General features: G+C 56.4%; 2 protein-coding genes across 6 annotated transcripts in view; one reads left to right on the top strand and one right to left on the bottom strand.

Moving 5' to 3' along the window:
- Positions 1-9001, top strand: part of B3GNTL1 (UDP-GlcNAc:betaGal beta-1,3-N-acetylglucosaminyltransferase like 1) — a 103392-nt gene extending 94391 nt beyond the window's left edge. The window contains exon 13 of one of the 5 annotated variants that reach the window (XR_008629358.1): positions 8840-8953. Coding sequence is in view for 2 of the 5 variants with exons in the window: in XM_055133582.1 (XP_054989557.1) it covers positions 8782-8820 (39 nt within the window). In the remaining 3 variants the exon portion in view is untranslated. Of the gene's footprint in view, positions 1-8781 lie in introns of all 5 variants that reach the window. The other 4 variants (XM_055133583.1, XM_055133579.1, XM_055133582.1 and 1 more) reach the window with 4 other exon arrangements.
- The window catches only part of TBCD (tubulin folding cofactor D), a 99554-nt gene continuing 81620 nt past the window's right edge, over positions 130-18063 (bottom strand). Inside the window, exons 19-39 of the mRNA XM_004621130.2 lie at positions 17981-18054; positions 15603-15720; positions 15415-15475; positions 14647-14669; positions 13716-13747; positions 12545-12607; positions 11842-11918; positions 10975-11056; positions 8901-9019; positions 8057-8148; positions 7282-7422; positions 7071-7154; positions 6789-6947; positions 6524-6662; positions 6108-6229; positions 5768-5845; positions 3528-3614; positions 3358-3445; positions 2683-2792; positions 1795-1879; positions 130-882 (exon numbers count right to left, since the gene is read on the bottom strand). Coding sequence (XP_004621187.1) covers positions 847-882; positions 1795-1879; positions 2683-2792; positions 3358-3445; positions 3528-3614; positions 5768-5845; positions 6108-6229; positions 6524-6662; positions 6789-6947; positions 7071-7154; positions 7282-7422; positions 8057-8148; positions 8901-9019; positions 10975-11056; positions 11842-11918; positions 12545-12607; positions 13716-13747; positions 14647-14669; positions 15415-15475; positions 15603-15720; positions 17981-18054 — 1870 coding nt within the window. The 3' untranslated portion in view covers positions 130-846. The remainder of the gene's footprint in view (positions 883-1794; positions 1880-2682; positions 2793-3357; positions 3446-3527; positions 3615-5767; positions 5846-6107; positions 6230-6523; positions 6663-6788; positions 6948-7070; positions 7155-7281; positions 7423-8056; positions 8149-8900; positions 9020-10974; positions 11057-11841; positions 11919-12544; positions 12608-13715; positions 13748-14646; positions 14670-15414; positions 15476-15602; positions 15721-17980; positions 18055-18063) is intronic.

Here is an 18063-nt window from a genome sequence, read left to right as displayed (position 1 = left end):
TCATGGGTCTGGATGCTGCTGCAGGAACAAGACCCAAGGGCCTAAATCCAGGCTTGGTCCCTCACCTCCCCCCACGCCCCGGCCCCGACTGTGCCCTTGGGGTATTCGACACAGAGCAAGAGACACAAAACCATTCAGTACATGATTTATAAGATGAAAATTTAAAGCAAAGACGGAAGCACCAGGTCCCAGGCACTGATGGTGCTGTCCCCTGCTGGCCACATCCAGGTGCTCGCTACCAGACAGGCGCAGACTCAGCTCCTGGTATTGGACTCAGCGAGCAGCAGGCTGCAGAGAGCACATCACCATCAGCATCACGTCTCCCCAACATCCAGGAAGCCTTCCTGCACTGTGCACCAACTTTACCTACTCCGGCCAAAAGTCCTACTGAACTGTGACGAGCACATGGACTCAGAAATGATGCTCAGCCAGTCTGTCTCCATGGCCAGTTAGTGTCCACCCAGGACAGCATCCAGGGAGAAGACAAGGGCAGAAGGTGACAAGGTCTTCTTTGAAGTAACTCACCAACAGAGAACATGTGAACCACGAACAGCCAAGCAAGAGGTGGGGGCCCGACAGAACAGCACCCAGGGGACAGAGACACATGGCAGCAGCTGGGAACCCACTTCAGAGGAGACTCGGTAGATGGACACAGAGCACTCTAACCACCAAGACAGTCTATTTCTGTTCATGGTTCCAAGCCCCGTGTGGCTTCCTAGTCAGGAGCTAGGATGACTTCCATGGGGCAGGCAGCAGAAGCCAGAAGTGGGCCCACGAGCCCTAAGCAGTGGATGGAAAGCAGCTCCCCAGAGCGGCTTCCCCAAAGCAGGGGTCACGTGGCTCTCCTCAAGCATCTCCAGCTCCATGGCACACGCCGGCAGCCTGGAAAGGACATGGCCATGCCCTCAGCCTGAGTGAGGCTTGCTCAGGAAGCTGCTCCCACCGCTGCCAAGTTCCTTCCAGCAAGACCAAGAGGGATGGCGCAGCCCCACTACGGGGCCCACTGTGACACACAGCTGCTCCTGGGACAGCACATGAGCACTGGAAAATGCACAGCCACACGCTGAGGACAGACCAACCGCACTGCCTGAGGAGAAAGCAGGCAGCAGGACACCACGGCCAGGCTGCTGCACTGACAGACGAGGTTCCGGCGGGGAAGGTGGGCTCTTACGGGCAGCTCGGCCAGGCAGAGCAGAGGGAAGCCCAGCCGAGGGTGACGGGAGCACGACAGGTCAAGGTGGAGAAACAAGCTAGCCAAGAACAGTGGGGCAGTTAGAAAAAGGCACCACGTTTTTCTCCAACCCCCGTTGACACCCAGTGTGTGTGGAACCATGCGTGTTGGACACACATGTGTGCTGCACAGGACCTGACTCCACAGCACAGATGTGAGGCCCCAGTGGGAACACGTGATCCCTGCAGACTCTGGGACCCAGGACCCACACTGCTGGGCACTGGCCTCCACAGATGTTTCTCAGCGATATGCTCAAGTGTCCAGAGCCAGACAGGCTTCTGGCATGTGTCAGGAGGGGCACAGGTGGAGGGCAAGGACCCACCCAGTACAGTCCCCAGAAGGAACAGGTCATGGGGCAGGGATGGACAGCCAACCAGCAGGCTTGGGGACCCTGAGTGACGGGGTGTGTGTGGTAGGGGGAATCTCTGAGCAGAGAAGGTCCCTGGGGCCAAAGGCTGAGCCCCCCTCAGCAAAGGACCCAGGACCTTCCCCTTCCCGGGGCAGATCAGAAGTGAAGAACGTTCAGGACAGTACCCAAAAGTCTGAGGGGAAGGAGGGGTCACCTTGGATACCAGCTGAGGTCTGGGCACATCCAGGAGGTCACAGAGGCGGTTCCGCTGGCCCCTCACTGTCGGCAGCTCCGCATCCCTGGGGTGGAAGGAGCTGCATTAGCTAGAGCAGCTGGACCAGGACCCCACACAGACAGCCTGACTTGCCATAGGAAGTGGGGGCCCCCAAGAAACCTGCAGGAGCACAGGCTGTGAAAACGACCTGCCGGGACAGAAGGACCCACGGATTGTGAGCTTCTCCCAATTCTCATTAGAAGCAAAGTCCTCCTCAGCAGCATGATGGTCCCACGGAGGCACAACCCCGATGGTGCCCACAGGAGTGACATGCCTGGAAGGTGCCTTTCACCCAGACCCACTCGTGGGCTCCACTGGGCAAGTTTCTGAGAAAGTGACTGAGAAGAGCTCTGAGACCCACAGGTGCCTCCCATGGGGATGGAGCGGCCCTCCACTATCACCGTTTTCTCTCTGGGGCCATCTTAGCCACGCCACGGAGCTGGCAGCTGGCACAGAGAGTTCCTATATTCATGAGAGGTGGCCCTGTGCCCATTCACATTGCTGTTATAGCTTCAGAGGGAGGAGCTGTCCGCGGAGGGTCCTTGACTTCACTGACTCCTACAGGGGCAGAGCTGGCCAGATGGGACATCAAAAGAAGCCCAAAATGGGAGAGGAGGCATCCGATAGCCCGCAGCCCCCTCCTTGCCTGTGCCCCGCTTGCCTCTCTGGTGTCTGTGGGGTGTACACCCAGAAACAGGAGGTGGGCTACTGTGACTAATTCTGGCCCCAGAGCAGAGCCACTGCTGGCTCAGAGGCCTCAGGGCCAGTAAGGGAGGTGGCCACCTGCTGTCCCGCTCAGAGATGCGGCCCCAAGGAGCTGTGACTCACCAGGCTGTGTCACTGAGCACAACCAGGACCTCATCCAGGACATCAGTGCCCACAATGTCACTATAGGTGAGCATCATCTCATACACCTGGCTGGCCGTGGTCTTCCGGATCTGGAGAGGGAAGAGGAGTCCACAGAGAGAAGCTGAGCCCACCTAGAGTCCAGCCAGAGTGTGGCAAATGAGCGCTGTGGGGGGCTGGCTGCAGGGTGGCCTGGATCTCAGCTACTGGATGAGGCGTCTACTGCGAAGAAGCTGGACAGCATCTGCCAGTCCAGCCACAGTGTTCTCACTGAAACGCTTCAGTGACATTCATTTGAAGGGCAGTTTTCCTAGTCTCAGGTCTCAGCCCCAGGGTTCCAGTGCACTCAGGGAGGCCAGAACCTATTTCCAGAGGCTCGTGGTGAGCTGGGGAGGGGCGTGCTACAGCACCAGCACCAGTGACCCACCTTGAAATCTCTTGTTAAGCAAAATGCTCTCCTTAGGAAAATACCACTCAGATCATTTCCTCACTCAAAAGCAAGAAATGCAGGGCCCTGGAGTGGAGGTGGAGGCAACTGTGGGGCTACTATACCAGAGCCAGGGGCCCTCATGGGAAGCAGGCAGCAGAGCCTGGGCCAAGACAGTGCTGCCTACACACCTTGTCGATGCTGCTGTGCCTCCCCAGGGCCCCACTCACCATGGGGAAAGGGTGGCAGAGGAGCAGGAACAGCTGCAGAAGCACATTCTTCCTCACCGCGCCCGGGAACTGTACCAACCCACAGAACCTGGAACAGTGGGGACATGCATGTGAGGGTGTGTCCCATATAGACACCCCTGGCCCTCAGGTGCTGCCGGGTGGGAACTCACACTGCGATGCTCGACAGCAGCTTCTGGACGTCTCTGGACTTCCTGGTCTCCCTGCAGAGCTCCAGCAGCCTCACACAGAAGGGGTGGCTGCGGGGATTGCAGGATCCCTATGTGAGCTCTCAGCACTGGACCCAGGCACACACCTGCCTGGCTCCCACCTCCCACAGCCCACCTTCCCCATCACAGCTCCCTGTCTCGGCTCCAACGACAGATATCGCCAGCACAGGCTAAGAGCCACACTGAGGGGCCTACGGGCCAGCGCTAGGGCAGTAGGAACTCCCCAGGCAACTGACAGTCCTGCCCATCAGCAGCGACCACTACCTTCTGACCCGGGCACACTCTGGACTCACAGCAGAGCGGGAGGGCACAAGGCACTCCTCTCTTCCCACCAACCACAATCACTGAGGGTGACTGGAGGCACCATCTCTCCTGACCAGACCCTGTCATTGGAGAGTCAAGAACTTGGTCCCTCTCCCTTACCCCAGTCCATGCTGGAAACAGGAGAAAGTGAACCAGGGCAAAACACAGAGACACTACAAGGAAGAATTTCCTAGAATGAACCCAGCCATAGATTTGAGCAAGTACAGATTTGACCACCAGACACTGGAGTATAAGCAAAAGCCAAGAGCTGAGCCACGCTGCTTCCGGGGCATACAGCTGGCAGTCTCACCCAGGCTCACCAGAGCAAATGGGCAAACCGGGGCACACACCACAAACACGGGTCAGGGAACAGATGCATGGCGCCCTGTGACTGGGGCTCCATGGGCAGCTGGCTCAGGAGAATTGCTCTCAGAGAAAACATTAGCAGGGCGCAGTTCAGACCAAACAGTCCAGGTGAAAAGAAAGTGAAGTAAATACATGGTCCGAGTCTAAATAGACTGATGTGGCCTTGTTCCTAGTAAGCAGAGGGTCCCGAGACACGGGTCATTTAAAAAGAAATGCTTACACTGGCAGGTACCAAACCATAACACTTTCAAAACAAGGCAGAAATTGGCAAAACTAGAGAAGCAAAAAAAGTGTTATATTTGAGCCAAAGCAGTATCTCAAAGGGCAGAGCACATGCTGTGCACGTGGGGGTCCCAGGTTTGAGACCCAGCGTGGCGTGGCCTCCTTCCTGAGCACTACTGGGAGTGGCCCCAAAAAATAAAGGAAAAAGGAAAGTGCTCTATTTATACAAGGAAATGTCTCTATCGTTTTTAAGATTTCAAACCAGAAAAATACACGCTAACATCTTACCAAGCAGCAATGAAGCCAAGCCATGCCATGGGTGAGAGGGCAGCGCCCTCCCCACCCCCACCAATATTATGTCAGTCAGCACAAAACACCATGGACAAAACAGACATCCAAAATATGTGAAGAATTCTAAAAAGAAAATGATTAGAGAACCAGCAGTCTTTAAATAGAACCTTCACTTCGACACATAGACATGCCCTCAGGTGTACAAGAAGATGCCCATCATCCCCATCATTCTAGGAAGGGCAGATAAAAGGTCAACACAAGGACAGCAACTACCCACAAGACAAGCCATGACCAGCTGGGGACATGGTTGGCATGGGGCTGTCAGAGCTGCAATCGGAAGCTCACACAGCTCACTTGTCTGACCTCTGGGCCTTCACCACGAACACAGAAACCCACTCAGAGAGAGGGCCACACCCCTACACTCGCTGCAGTGTTCGTTTACATGAGCCACAGGACGACCCAAGTGCATAAATGCTAAGTGAAGGAAGTCATGGTAGGTGGACGCAGCAGAGTCCTGTTAGTGCTCAGGAAAGATGCAATCTTCCATTCTGCAACATGGAAGGCCTAGACCAGCTTAAATTCAGTACAAGAGTCTACACACATACTAGTGAAATCATAGAATGGACAAGAAGCCAAACACATCAACCATCAAAACAAACAGGACAGGAAAGAGAGTAGAGCAAGTGGGCACTTGGCCTTGCACATGACCCATCCAGGCTCAGTTGGTCTCCTAAGCCCTGTTGGGAGTGATCCCTGAGTACAGAGCTGGGAGTAAGTCCTGAGCACTGCCTGGTGTAGCCAAAAAAAAAAAAAAGAAACTCTTCTTCGACTCTTAACACAAGGTCATAGGGGAAGGGCGGGGTGTAGGAACAGACAAAGACTGGGTTTGTGGTAAACTAGCTGAGGCTGCCAGGGTCTGTGAGCAGCACAAACATGGGGCCCCTCACTGCCGCCACCAGCACCTGTGAACACTGGCCTCAGTTGCTCACTGAGATACTCACTCTGGCTCTGTGGTGAAGATATCGAAGCATCTGTTGGCCAGCATTTGGTCCAGAGTCTTCAGTAGCGGCACAGACACCCTGGGGGAGGCACAGGAAGTTCCAGCCTCTTCGAATGCAGCAGCACTGCAGGGCAGCAGGACTGGAGCCCTCCCTGTGGCCACAGGCAGCCCAGCTGGTCCCAAGACTCTCCTCTAGCTCGCTCTCACACACATGGGGCCAAGTATGTTCAAAACTAGGTATGACTTCTCACCATGCCCACAGACCTCCACTGAGAGCTCATGCCTTGGGCGCCTCCTCAGACCCTGCCCCCCAAAAGCCAAGGTACACAGCAGCCCCTCACCTGTTGTTCAGAAGGTTATCTGCAAACACCTGCAGGAGCGTGTGGCTGAACTGTTCCAGAGCACCCATGTCCCTCTGAATCCCCTCCATGAACCCAAAGAGGCTCTGCGTGGAGAACCTGACCTGCAATGTAGACACGGCCCTGAGTCCCTGCCGTGGGTTCTGGTGCAAAGGAACACCAGGGCCTGGGCACAACATAGCAGGCTCAGCCTCACTACCCATGGTGGACAGCGGCCAGCAGGGGCCTCACCAAGACCATGAGCGAGCAGTGCTGAGTCCACTGCACCACATGCCCTTGAGGCCCACCACAGGACAGGACCCCCCTCACCCCCACTCAGGATGTCCCTCCCTGTTGGTATCCCAACAGCCAAGCAGACGCCTATGCAAACAAGGAGCAAGGAAATGGGGCATGCTCACCGTGGATGCGGTCAGGCCGCCCACGGACACCACCAGCCCCTGCAGGACGTGGTAGCGATACGCAGGCAGCCCCAGGAGCTGGGTGATGCACGGGAAGGCCTGAGAGGGTGAGGCCCAGTTCACAGAGGCAACATCTTCCCTGCAAGGAGAGACCCTCAGCTAGGGAAGTCATGCCTGCCCACCCCCCACACCCCACACCCCTGCCCTTCCCCTACACCCCAGCCCACCCACTCCCTGCACCCCTGCCCAGTTCTGGCCTCAGCACCTGGGGAAAAGCTTTTCCAGCTCCTCTCGATGGGGCACGTGGGGGACAGGGGGGCCCTCAGGATGGAGTAGTGTCATGAACACGCTGGCAGCGTGTGCACGGACGCAGTCAATTTTCTCACTCGCCTGCTGGGCCAAGCTGCACATGACCTGCTCGCAGCTACACACACATACGTGGCTATTAGGCAGAGCCCCCGAAACCACCTCCCAGACCCCCAAGTCTGGCCACTGGAGGCTGCCGAGGAAGGCGCAGACAGAGCCAGAGGGCAGTGGTCACACTCACACGCCAGCATCCAGCAGGCCAGACTCCCTTGTCGCCAGCATCAGTGTCAGCTCCATCAGGCTGGTCATAGCGGCCTTGCGGACACTGCGGCAGAGGAGGGAAGGAGCTGGGTGACACCCGAGGATACAGCGGGGACATGAGAGGGCCCAACAAGGAACCCCAAGGGCGCCCCTCGGGACAGCAGGAGGCAGACAGTACAGCCCCCACTCACCAGGAACCCACATCGCCGCGGCTGTCGGTGGTGTAGTCCTGCATACAAGCCAGCAGCGTGCTGTATACCTCAGCCACGTTCCCTCTGCACACAGTCTCGTCCGGGGACCCCTCCGCACACACGCCCACTGTCCGGCAGATCCTGAAATGCCAAGTGGGGAGCCAGCTGTGGATGGGCCCAACTTGCCCAGTACACGGCATTTCCTGACTCAGAGGCTAGCCCTGTCCGTCCCAGGGCCCCTCCTGGCTTACAGCTTCTCCAAAAACATACTCCAGTGTCCACGGCCACTGGTGCGGCTTCTGCCCCCTCTGTTGGTAGGACAGAGATGTGTGCGGGGCCAAGTTCTCACAGCTGTGTGTGATGCACACAAAAGCACACAGGAACACTGCCTTGTCTCCAAGGAATACGTATCTACACCTGTACATAAGAACACCACCACATCCCTGGGGCACACACACACACACACACACACACACACACACACACACACACACACACACACACACACACACACACACACACACACAGAGCACTGCCACACCCCTGGGGCACAGGCACACCCACATTCGTGCACATGAGAACACCCGGTTCCTCAGGGACTCACTGTACGGAAGAGTCAAACTAAGCTAAGTCTTCATTTTAATTGCAGTAAATAAAACTGTGCCTTGGGGAACTGGGACCAGGCCTGCCTCCCTGAAAGTCATGACCTAGAAAGCGCCAATGATGCTCTCCTGAGGCATCCAGCATGCAGAGGTAGACGTGCAGCGGAACTCACCTGCCGATGGCCTTCAGGGCGTCCTGCCTTGCCTCAGCAAAGCTCACGTCCTGGGGAGAAATGTGGGTGACAGCCGCTAAGCCTGTGAGAACCTGAAAAGTAAGGGGTCAGTCATGAGCACAGCCAAGCACGCATGCCCCCTCTGCTGACCCCCCCTGCCAGAGCACCTGACAGCCACTCTGATGGACAGGCAAGTCTGTCTGTGCATAGACCCCAAGGTGACCTGGCCAGAGGGGGGAGACGATGAGTACCAGGTGCTGGCAGGGTCCAAGAGGCAGGTGGGAACAGGTCTGGGGGTGGCCTGTGGGAATGCTGCTCCCAGCAGCAGTGTCCCAAGCATGAGGCCTGAGAATGGCCGCAGGTCTCGGAGAAAACATGTGAAGTGGCCCAGTTCTCACACTGGCCTCAGCCTTCAGAGAAATGTCCCAGAGGCAGCGGGAGGGACAGCTAGCGCCTGTCTCAGAGGCTTGGCGCATGCCTAAGTCTCCTCTGGCATTCCTGTCCAGCGGGAGGCCCAAGAGGCCATCGGCAGCGGAGGTGGGTCAGGCATACCCACACCACAGCTGATGCTGGAGGGACCCACATTTGGATGGCAACCTGGTCGCAGGTCCGAGGGCTGCTAATGAGGCCAGGAGGCCCCTTGTCATCCCGAGACAGGCTCCTGCAGCAGCAGCACTGCCTCGCCCCACACCTCCTCCCTATCTCTGCCCTGCCCCCTTCCCTAGAAGCTGCTCATGGCTCCAGTGCCAAGTCCTGAACAGTGACTCGTCCGTCTCTGCCCAGGTAGTCCTGCTGCTGGTCTGAAGTCAGCACAGCAGACCCTGGTCTGCATCGTCAGTCTCACCTGCTGGAGCTGGCCCTTCAGCAGGAAGTCGGGCAGCGCACCCAAGGCCAGTGAGAAGCCACAGCGCGTCATCTCCTCTGGATGCTGGAGTTCAGTAAGAAACTGCTGTATGAGCTCCCCTGAAAAGCAGAGAGGAGGGGGCTGGAGGGACAGCACAGCGGGTAGGGTGTTTGCCTTGCACGTGGCTGACCCTGGTTCGATTCCCAGCATCCTATAATGTCTCTTGAGCACTGCCAGGAGTAATTCCTAAGTGCATGAGCCAGGAATAACCCCTGTGCATCGCTGGGTGTGACCCCAAAAAAAAAAAAAAGAAAGCAGAGAAGAGAGGGAGACTCATGCTGCCTGCCACTGCCAAGACCCCTGCCCATGTCTCAGACAAACACACCTGTTAAAAGAAGGGAACTGCTGAAGACACCAAAACAGATTATCAGAGTGGTGTAGTCAAAAGCAGCTGTGATTCTAAAAGGTCTTAAGGTTCCCACAAACAACCACCACACACGATTTCACACTCAGGAAAATAAATTCAAATGGGTTGTGCGAAGGGCCACCAATTTCTGCCTTGATTCAGCCACTGCGGCAACAAGGCCTCCTCAGACGGGCCTTCTGCTTGAGGGCCCAGGTGGACGCCACGCTGCAGGACGGGGACAGGAGGGCCCAGCAGGTACCACTCAAGGATGTGCTTCAAGTCAAGGGCCAGAATCACAGCGAGGGGCTCCGAATTCTGCAGTGTGGTTCACCACAGGGCATAGTTCCATCTTGGACCCCTGCTCTCCCTGAGTGACAGGAGCCGGTGTAGGCATCAGGGGCCAGACCAATCCATTCAGGAGTGGCCCCAACAGACAAACACCTCCGCCCTGCCCATCAGCAACATGAGAGTATCCCACAGCAAAGGCTGCTTTTGATTAGTTTTTCAAAACAGACCAGGGGACCAGAGAACACGGGGTAAATTTAGTCTTTGTCCTGCATGCAACTGATCCTGGCTTCTCCCCAGCACCACCCAGAGTGAACCCTGAGCATGGCTGGGGTCCCAAAATAACACCTTAAAAGTAAAATAAAGACAAAAATAGACTGAAAACAAAATAATGTAATCAATGTAGAACTTCCCAGAATAAAGAAGTTTAGTAAAACTTGGAATTTTTTCTTCTTCTTTCTTGTTTTGGGCCCAGGGCTTCCTCTAGCTCTATGCTTAGGGTCACTCTCAGTTGTACCCAGCGAGACATACAGTGCCAGGAATTGACATGGGCCCCCAGAAGCAAAGCATGTGTTCCAGTCCTATGAAATATCTCTCCAGTTTTAAGAATATTTCATTCTCAACAACAACAACAACAAAATCACAGAAAGCAGATCTGGACTTGAGCACAAGTTACTTCCATATATTTAAAATAATTTTGTGATAGAATTGTAACACATGTTCTACAATGGACAACATAATACATGAATGTAAAACTTTTATTCGTGTCAGCAACACCCAGGAGCTAGATCCGAAGTAGTACTTATAGAAGTACCTTAAGAATTTAAGGACCCTGTGCATTCTCCAAGCAGGACCAGGCTTCTGGACAGCCAGACCAGACTGCCCCTTCAGGGAGGGCCGCAGATGAGGCTGCCGTGACCAGAGAGAGCCCGAAGACAACAACTACTTCAATGAAGCCAGAGCTGGCCTGAAGTATGAAGGGAAGGTGGGCAGCATGACTGCAGAGCAGTCGGAGCTGAACTGAGACACCAGATGAGAGGGACGAAAGGAAGAGGGCAGGAAACAGTCAGAGCCTCTGATGCCCTGAGGGACGCAGAACTGAGTGCCCGAACACAAGGGGGCTTCTAAAACACATCATTCAGAGACACTGGAGAAAGCCAGCGGGGTCTTTGCCAGGCACAGTGGTCCCCACAGCGATGGCGGACACCCCAGTGACTGTGACAATGTTCTCCAAGTCTCCACACAAAATGGGCCCCAAGAGGAGTGGCAGGAGGAAAGGGACTCTGTGAGGATGACCCAAGGCAGCTGTAGCACAATCCACTCCCATCTCAGCCTGTCCCACACAGGGCCTGGGGGAGTGGGGTGCGCCTGCAGCTCACTCACCCTGAACAGCAGGGGTCTCTGCCCCGGGCTCCTCCTTGTAGTACTCGCGGCAGAGGGCAGCGAAGGCCGAGACAGCAGCTTCCTAAAACAGCAGGACGTGAGCACAGCCAGGCCCCCAGCAGCTCAGCCGCCAGACACCAGGAACATGGTTTCCCGCCAGTTCTGTTCACCGTCTGACCCCCAGCCCCACCACCCTCCTCCCCCCGACAGTCCACACCACACAGATCTCCACACAGGAGACCTGCCCCTGCCCCTGCACTTCCCACAACAGCACCAAGGGCTGCTCATCCGGACGTGTCAATGCCCTGTTTAGGGTGACTGGGACACAATGACCAGGACAGGCCTGGGCCACAGGAGTAGAGAGCAGGGAGAGGAGCTCCCTCAGCTCACTGGCCGGGCAGGGAGGTGGGGTGGGAGGCTACGTCTCAGAACGCATCATCCCAAGACATCATAGTACAGATCAGACACACTCTGCTCTGTTTGGGGGGTGGGGGAATTGACTCTGCTCAGAGGAAACTGAGGCACCGTCAGGCATCTTGTGAAACTGCCTATGGCCACTGGAGAACCATGAAGGCACTGAGCAGAGTGCCCAGCCCCCAGCAGAGCCTGTCGTCACAGATTCCCTAAGGGGTAGGGTCCCGGGGCAGAGAGACAGTGGAAGCACCCAGATATCGCCAAGCTCCCTGCATGTGCCCCTCCCCAGAGTCGCCGCCCGGGAGAAGGCCGCATGCTCCCACAGAAGTGCAGCCATAGCCCCATGAAGGCGGTAAAGCCTCAGTGCTCTACACACTTTCCTGGTTTCAAGCAGCGACCCCCACCCCACCACACCACGCCCCAATTCCAGGCATCTCGGCCAGAGCCTCTCACCTTGATGCGCTGTCTGGAAGAGCTGGAGAAGAGATGGAGACTTCTCAGCGTGTCACTGATGAGCCATTGCCAGTCCTCTGTGGGGACAGCAGCCCTGTCAGCTGACCGCAGGGTCAACTAAAGGGACACAGCAGAGCACGTGGCCTCCACCCTGCGCCACAGCCCTGGGAGCGGGGTTCCAGAGGGCCTTCGAGTGCAAGGGAAAAAGTCTCCTTCCTGCTGGCTGCCATCTGCCCACCTACCAGCCCCTCCCCCAAATCCCTCCCCATCCCTGGATAACCCAGCGTCCACTGCAGTCAGATACAATACTGGCAACAGTCCAACTGAATTCTGTAGTTTCAGAGTCACAGATGGCACCAGGCAGCACGGGAACTGTGGCGGCCCTGTTCACACCCGAGTCTCCTGGAAGTGGCCATGCAATCTGTCCCCTGGACCGGCACTGTCCATCTGGGAAGTACAGACCACCTGGGGCGCAGCACAGAGGCACAGGCAGGCGAGCCCAGCTGAGAGCCACAGGGAAAATCTATTTTGCTTTGTTTTGGGGGGTTCAGGCCCACCTGGAGGGTCTCAGCCCATTAAGCTGCCATGCCAACCCACATCCCAGGGTCCCACGCTGCTCAGGAACTGAACCCCAGACCTGCACCACCAGTCCTGGCAGTGAATCCATGGCCCGTTTTCACCCTCGCCTGGAAGGAAAACTTACCAATGACTGGGTCTCCTCTGAAGGGCATCCTGGACAGTGAGAGGCTCTCTATCAGGGTGCACACTGGGCAGGGAAGAGAGCACGAGCACTGTGTGAGGCCAGCGGGCCCTGCATGTGCAGCCAGGGACAGCGCAGAGCACGGTTGCAGGAGCCAGCTGCTGAGCTGGGGCACTAGAAGTGCCACCTCGTGCCTGACCATGGAAGATGTAGTGTCCATGGCCAGGACTGTGAAGTCTGAAGTCTGTGTGGGCTAACTGCTGAGGCAGGACTGTAGTAAAACACCTCTGCTTCTCTCAACTGCATAAGCCCTTCGTATTTAGTTAAAAGCTTTCTTTTTTTAATGGGTCTGTGAGACAATGGTTAATTTATTTTCTGGTTTTTGGTCCACGCCAGTGGTGGTCAGGGGCTATTCCTGGTGGTGCCTGGGGACACATACGATACCAGGATTTGAACCTGGGACCACAGCCTCACTCTAGGCTGTGGCAGTGCCTTAGCTTTTGTACAGTGTCTACGACCCCTCAAAAATGCCTTCATGGGGCTGGAGAAACAGCACAGCGGGTAGGGCGTTTGCCTTGCACGCAGCATCCCATATGGTCCCGAGCACTGCCAGGGGGTAATTCCTGAGTGCAGAGCCAGGAGTAACCCCTATAGATCGCCGGATATGACCCCCCCAAAAAAAAGCAAAAAAAAAAAAATGCCTTCAACTAATGTGACAAAGTCGTAAGACAGAACTTGCCATTGCCTTTCAATGCCCTTCTGCACCCTATTACACATCACTGCCTGAATGGGGAACCCATTTTAGATCTCCACCCCCCACTCCTGCCTCACCCTCTGTGGCTGACCCCAGACCCACAGGCCAGGCAGGAGCTGAGCCCAGAAGACTACTGGACCCTTCACTCCGTGGTATCTGCTGACCCGGCTTTCCTCCTCACAAACAAACCCCTAAATCACCACACAAGGGTGGGGCAGGCGCAGGACAGAGCTGCACTCTTCACCCCACCCTTGGGACCCTCCCCAAGGGCTGTGTGTCCAGGATGGTTATGGGAGGAGGCTGACTGTCCTGGGCTTTGTAACCAGGAGAGGTGTCCAGGGCCTGCAGGGCTGTGGACTGCCTGTGCAGTGCGCAGACATGGCCGGCCCTGCCCTTCACAACCATGTCCCACAGGCCTACCTGCTTGTCTCATGAGTTCTCCTCCAAGGCCCCTGCAAAGGACAAAAACACCCTGGATCAAGACCTCTGCTTCTGGAAATGGGTCCATTAGGACCCTGTCCCCATGCTGCCCACCATCACCTGGGACCTGCCCAGCAAGGCCCCATCACTGACAGTCAGAGAAGGAAAGGGGGCTCTGGGTCCCATGTCCAGCTTGGGGGTGGGTTCTGTGGACTCCTGTGACAGAGGCTCAGGACAGCAGGGCCACTGCAGTGAGGTCACGTGGTTCCAGCTCAGCCTGAGGCAGAGGCTGGGAAGGGTGATCTCTAAAGAAAGCTCCTATACGGGCTGCTTGGTGAGGATACTCAGTGGCCCTGGACACACAGCCAGGAAGGCTGGAGGTGAGAAGAGGCAGGAAGTGTCCAAAAGAGGACAAGGGCAGTTCACTCGCTGGATGGACACTGGCCTCACAGCTAGGCCACATAGGAACGTAGCCTGGGATCCCCATGACACATGAAGAACCAAGGGTTCGGAGATGCCTAACAAATGGCCCTGCATCAGTGGGCGCACATGGCCAGCACGGCAGTGGCCACCAGGGGAGAGCAGGTGCAGGTGCTGCTAGAACCCCAAGGGAACAGATGGTGACCAGCACCACAGAAGTCTGTCTCAGCAGCTACCAAGGGGGCACTATGCCAGATGTCTCAGAGCCACCCCAGGGCTCCATCGACAGGACCACATGACAGTGACCCCAGGTCCGGCTGCAGGCGGGGCCCTAAGCTAAAGCTGTGGCCACAGTCAGCACCCCAGGTTTCAGCTCCCAATGCTCCCTCTGATCCAGGCACAGAGACATGCTAAGAGAGACCCCCAGTCTTGCAGTGGGCTTGTGCTGGTGGACAGTCGGCCTGCGGCCTTCACCTAGCCATCTCGAGAGTCTTGGGTATGTGGTGCTTACCTGTATAAGTGACGCTCGTGAAACTGGTAACAAAGAATCGAAAGTTAGGCATTTACAGACCCTAGCTGTACAGTTCTCAAGTCTTCTGTAGAACAGCAATGAATATCCCAAGGAGCAGACAGCACCGAGTCTGCCCCGGCCTGCTGACTGCTGGTGTGGGGAAGACCCAGCAGAGACCCCAGCAGGAGCCTCTGCCCCCTACACATCCTGCCTGACAGCCCAACACCCCACACTCCTCCGAGGGATCAGAAGGGGCTGGCCGGAGCCTGGCAGCCCTGCTCCAGCAAAGCAAGCTGAGTTTTCACACAGAGTCCAAGCTCTTCCTTCATACCACCCTCCAGAAAGCAGGTCCCACCATTATTACCCACTGTCCCATCGTACTGGCAAATGCAGGCTGGCACAGCCCAATGGCAGACCCAACACCACACTCCAATTCAAAGTGAGAAACATCAGTAAATAAGCAAGTGTCTTTGCCAGAAGCACAGTCTGGCACCCGTGGTAAGGGTCAGAGGTCACCACAATGGTCTGCTCAGAGAGCGAACAGCAAACATGTGAGTCATGACAGTCTTGACCTGGAGACCCACGGATGCTCACAGGTCCCCGAGGTCCCCAGAGGGACAGATCCATCACTTCCAGGGGAGGACATGGAGGCCCAAGAGAAGCATCTAGCGCCTCCTACATGCACTGCTCAACCCAATGACCTCACGGTGTGGACACGGGGTAGCCAGGAGCTGCCCTCTCTGAACCCGGGATGTCAGGCACCCACACCTGCTGGTGGATCCTCTTCAGGCCTTGCAGCGCCTCCACATCCAGGTAGTCAGTGATGGGCCTGCAGGGGCAAAGCAAGTGAGGCCCACAGGGGTGCCCGGTCACGGAGCCTGCCTCTCAGGAACCCCGGCAAGAGTGGCCTCCATTCAGGGGGAGCAGTGCTGGGGAGGGCCCGGGGCTCTGCCTACCTGCACTCCTGCTTCACCAGGCTGTGCAGGCTGTGAGCGACCTCGGCACAGGCAAGCACGGCCCCATGGCGCTCATGCAGGTCTGAGCTCTGCACCATGGACAGCAATCGTGGGAGAACTGCAGGACACACAGAACTGCATATCAGGCTGCTGCAGGGACCCAGCCCAGGCTCAGGGCAGAGCGTGAAGGAGGACGGTGTCCTGGAGCTCCGGAGGGCAGGGGATGAGCATCCTGCCCAGCCTAGCTCCTGGCACCACACACTCCTGACCCCCAGGGTGGTGATAGGCATCCAGATTGGCCCTGCCCTTGCCCCCAGCATGACAGAACAAGGCCTCAGCTTCCCAATGCCTAGATGTAGCCAGGAGAACTCCTAGGAGCTGTGTGGAAGCTGGGAGGAAGCAGAGAGGTCACCAACACCCGCAAAGAGGAGCTGAGGTCACCAGCGCTGCTCTTCGCCGAGATGTGACTCTCTGTTGCTGGATGACCATGATCCCGGAGGCCAGCTAAACTACTTTTGGTACCAGCAGCTTCTTGCAGAAATGTCTCTAGACTGTGAACTAAGCCATGGCCCCATGTCGCCCCAGGAGGGGAAAGGTTGTTCTCTCTCGGCTTTTCCTTTCCAGGGGGAAAGGCACAGCGACCGCCATCTTATAAGGACCACTAAAGAGAGGTACGAGCTTGCAATGATGCCATTTCTGGCAGAAATTTACCTGGACTTAGTTACTAAAATACTAAAATACAGAAATCCAAAACCGTGCGACCTCATATCTCTTCATTCTCAGCAATGGAAAACAAATTATCAAATGCTTCCTTTTCAGCAGGTCTGACTTTGGGGGGGAAACTCCAAACAATAATAGTGAGTTTTTTGTGGAAATATTGAATGTAATCAAAGTAAAGAGAAAGTAAAGTGAAAATTATCAGCTATACAGGTAGCGCGGGGTGGGGGTGGGAGGGGAGATATACTGGGGTTCTTCGTAGTGGAATATGTGCACTGGTGAAGGGATGGGTGTTCAACCATTATATAACTGAGACTAAGCCTGAATGCTTTGTAACTTTCCACATCGTAATTCAATAAAAAATTTTTTTAAATGTTTTAAAAAAAGAGCTGAGGAAGGAACTTGGTCTAGGGAACAGACCAAGAGACAGGAGGCCCTGGCCTTCAGGGAGACACACAGTGGCAGGGCCTGTAGCACCCCAGAGAACAAGCCCAGTCTCCATCACCACATGCTGAAGACAAGGTGGACATGTCCCCTCTCCCTGGGGCTGATGGGGACACTGAGTCCCAGGCAACACACCATGCTGACCCTGCCGGTTTCTGAGGTGGGAGCTGCGAGAGAGACAGGGAGCATCGTTTGGTTGTTTCAGATTCTTTTGTTACTCCAGACTCTGCACTCCTGGCAGGGCTCAGGAAACTATGGGGTGCCAAGGATGGAACCTGGATTGGCTGTGTGACCCCTGCACTAGTTCTCGAGCCAATCTACAATTCACTGCCACTTGACCTGTACTGTAATTGCTTCTGAGGGCTAGAAGTACGAGCTCAGTAGGACACATTAGTCATCTCTCAGGCATAGAGACAGAGAGGCCATCTCCACCTGAAGGGTCAGAGAGGCCATCTCCATCCCAGGGGTAAGAGAGGCCACAGTCAATCCAGGGGTCAGAGGTATAGTCTCCTCTGGGGTTAGAGCTATAGTCTCCCTAGGGGTTAGAAGTATGGTCTCCCCAGGAGTCAGAGGCACGGTCTCCCCAGGGGTCAGAGGTATAGTCTCCTCTGGGGTTAGAGCTATAGTCTCCGCAGGGGTTAGAAGTATGGTCTCCCCAGGGGTCAGAGGTATGGTCTCCCCAGGGATCAGAGGTACGGTCTCCCCAGGGGTCAGAGGTATAGTCTCCTCTGGGGTTAGAGCTACAGTCTCCCCAGGGGTCATGGTCTCCCTAGGGGTCAGAGGTATAGTCTCCTCTGGGGTTAGAGCTACAGTCTCCCCAGGGGTCATGGTCTCCCCAGGGGTTAGAAGTATGGTCTCCCCAGGAGTCAGTGGCATGGTCTCCCCAGGGTCAGAGGCACGGTCTCCCCAGGGGTCAGAGGTATAGTCTCCTCTGGGGTTAGAGCTACAGTCTCCCCAGGGGTCATGGTCTCCCCAGGAGTCAGAGGCACGGTCTCCCCAGGAGTCAGAGGCACGGTCTCCCTAGGGGTCAGAGGCATGGTTTCCCCAGGAGTCAGAGAGGCCATAGTCACCCAGGCCTGAGCCCAGCAGAGCTGCCACTGCTCCCATGCAGTCTGCATGTCAGAGTGACTGCGGGTGCAGGTGTGTCCACAGGGGTGCTGGTGGGGCAGGGCTGTACATGCAGCTGTGTGCACACGCGTGTGCGCTGGGGCACCTACCGTGTGTGGCCATGTAGCCAGGCGCCTGATGGGTAAGGTTATGCAGGGCCTTTGCTGACAGCTCTCTGATGACTCTGGGGAGG

Source organism: Sorex araneus, chromosome 3 (genome assembly GCF_027595985.1).
Source record: "Sorex araneus isolate mSorAra2 chromosome 3, mSorAra2.pri, whole genome shotgun sequence".
In the NCBI taxonomy this organism is placed as follows: domain Eukaryota; kingdom Metazoa; phylum Chordata; class Mammalia; order Eulipotyphla; family Soricidae; genus Sorex; species Sorex araneus.
This window is presented reverse-complemented; position numbering and strand designations above follow the sequence as displayed.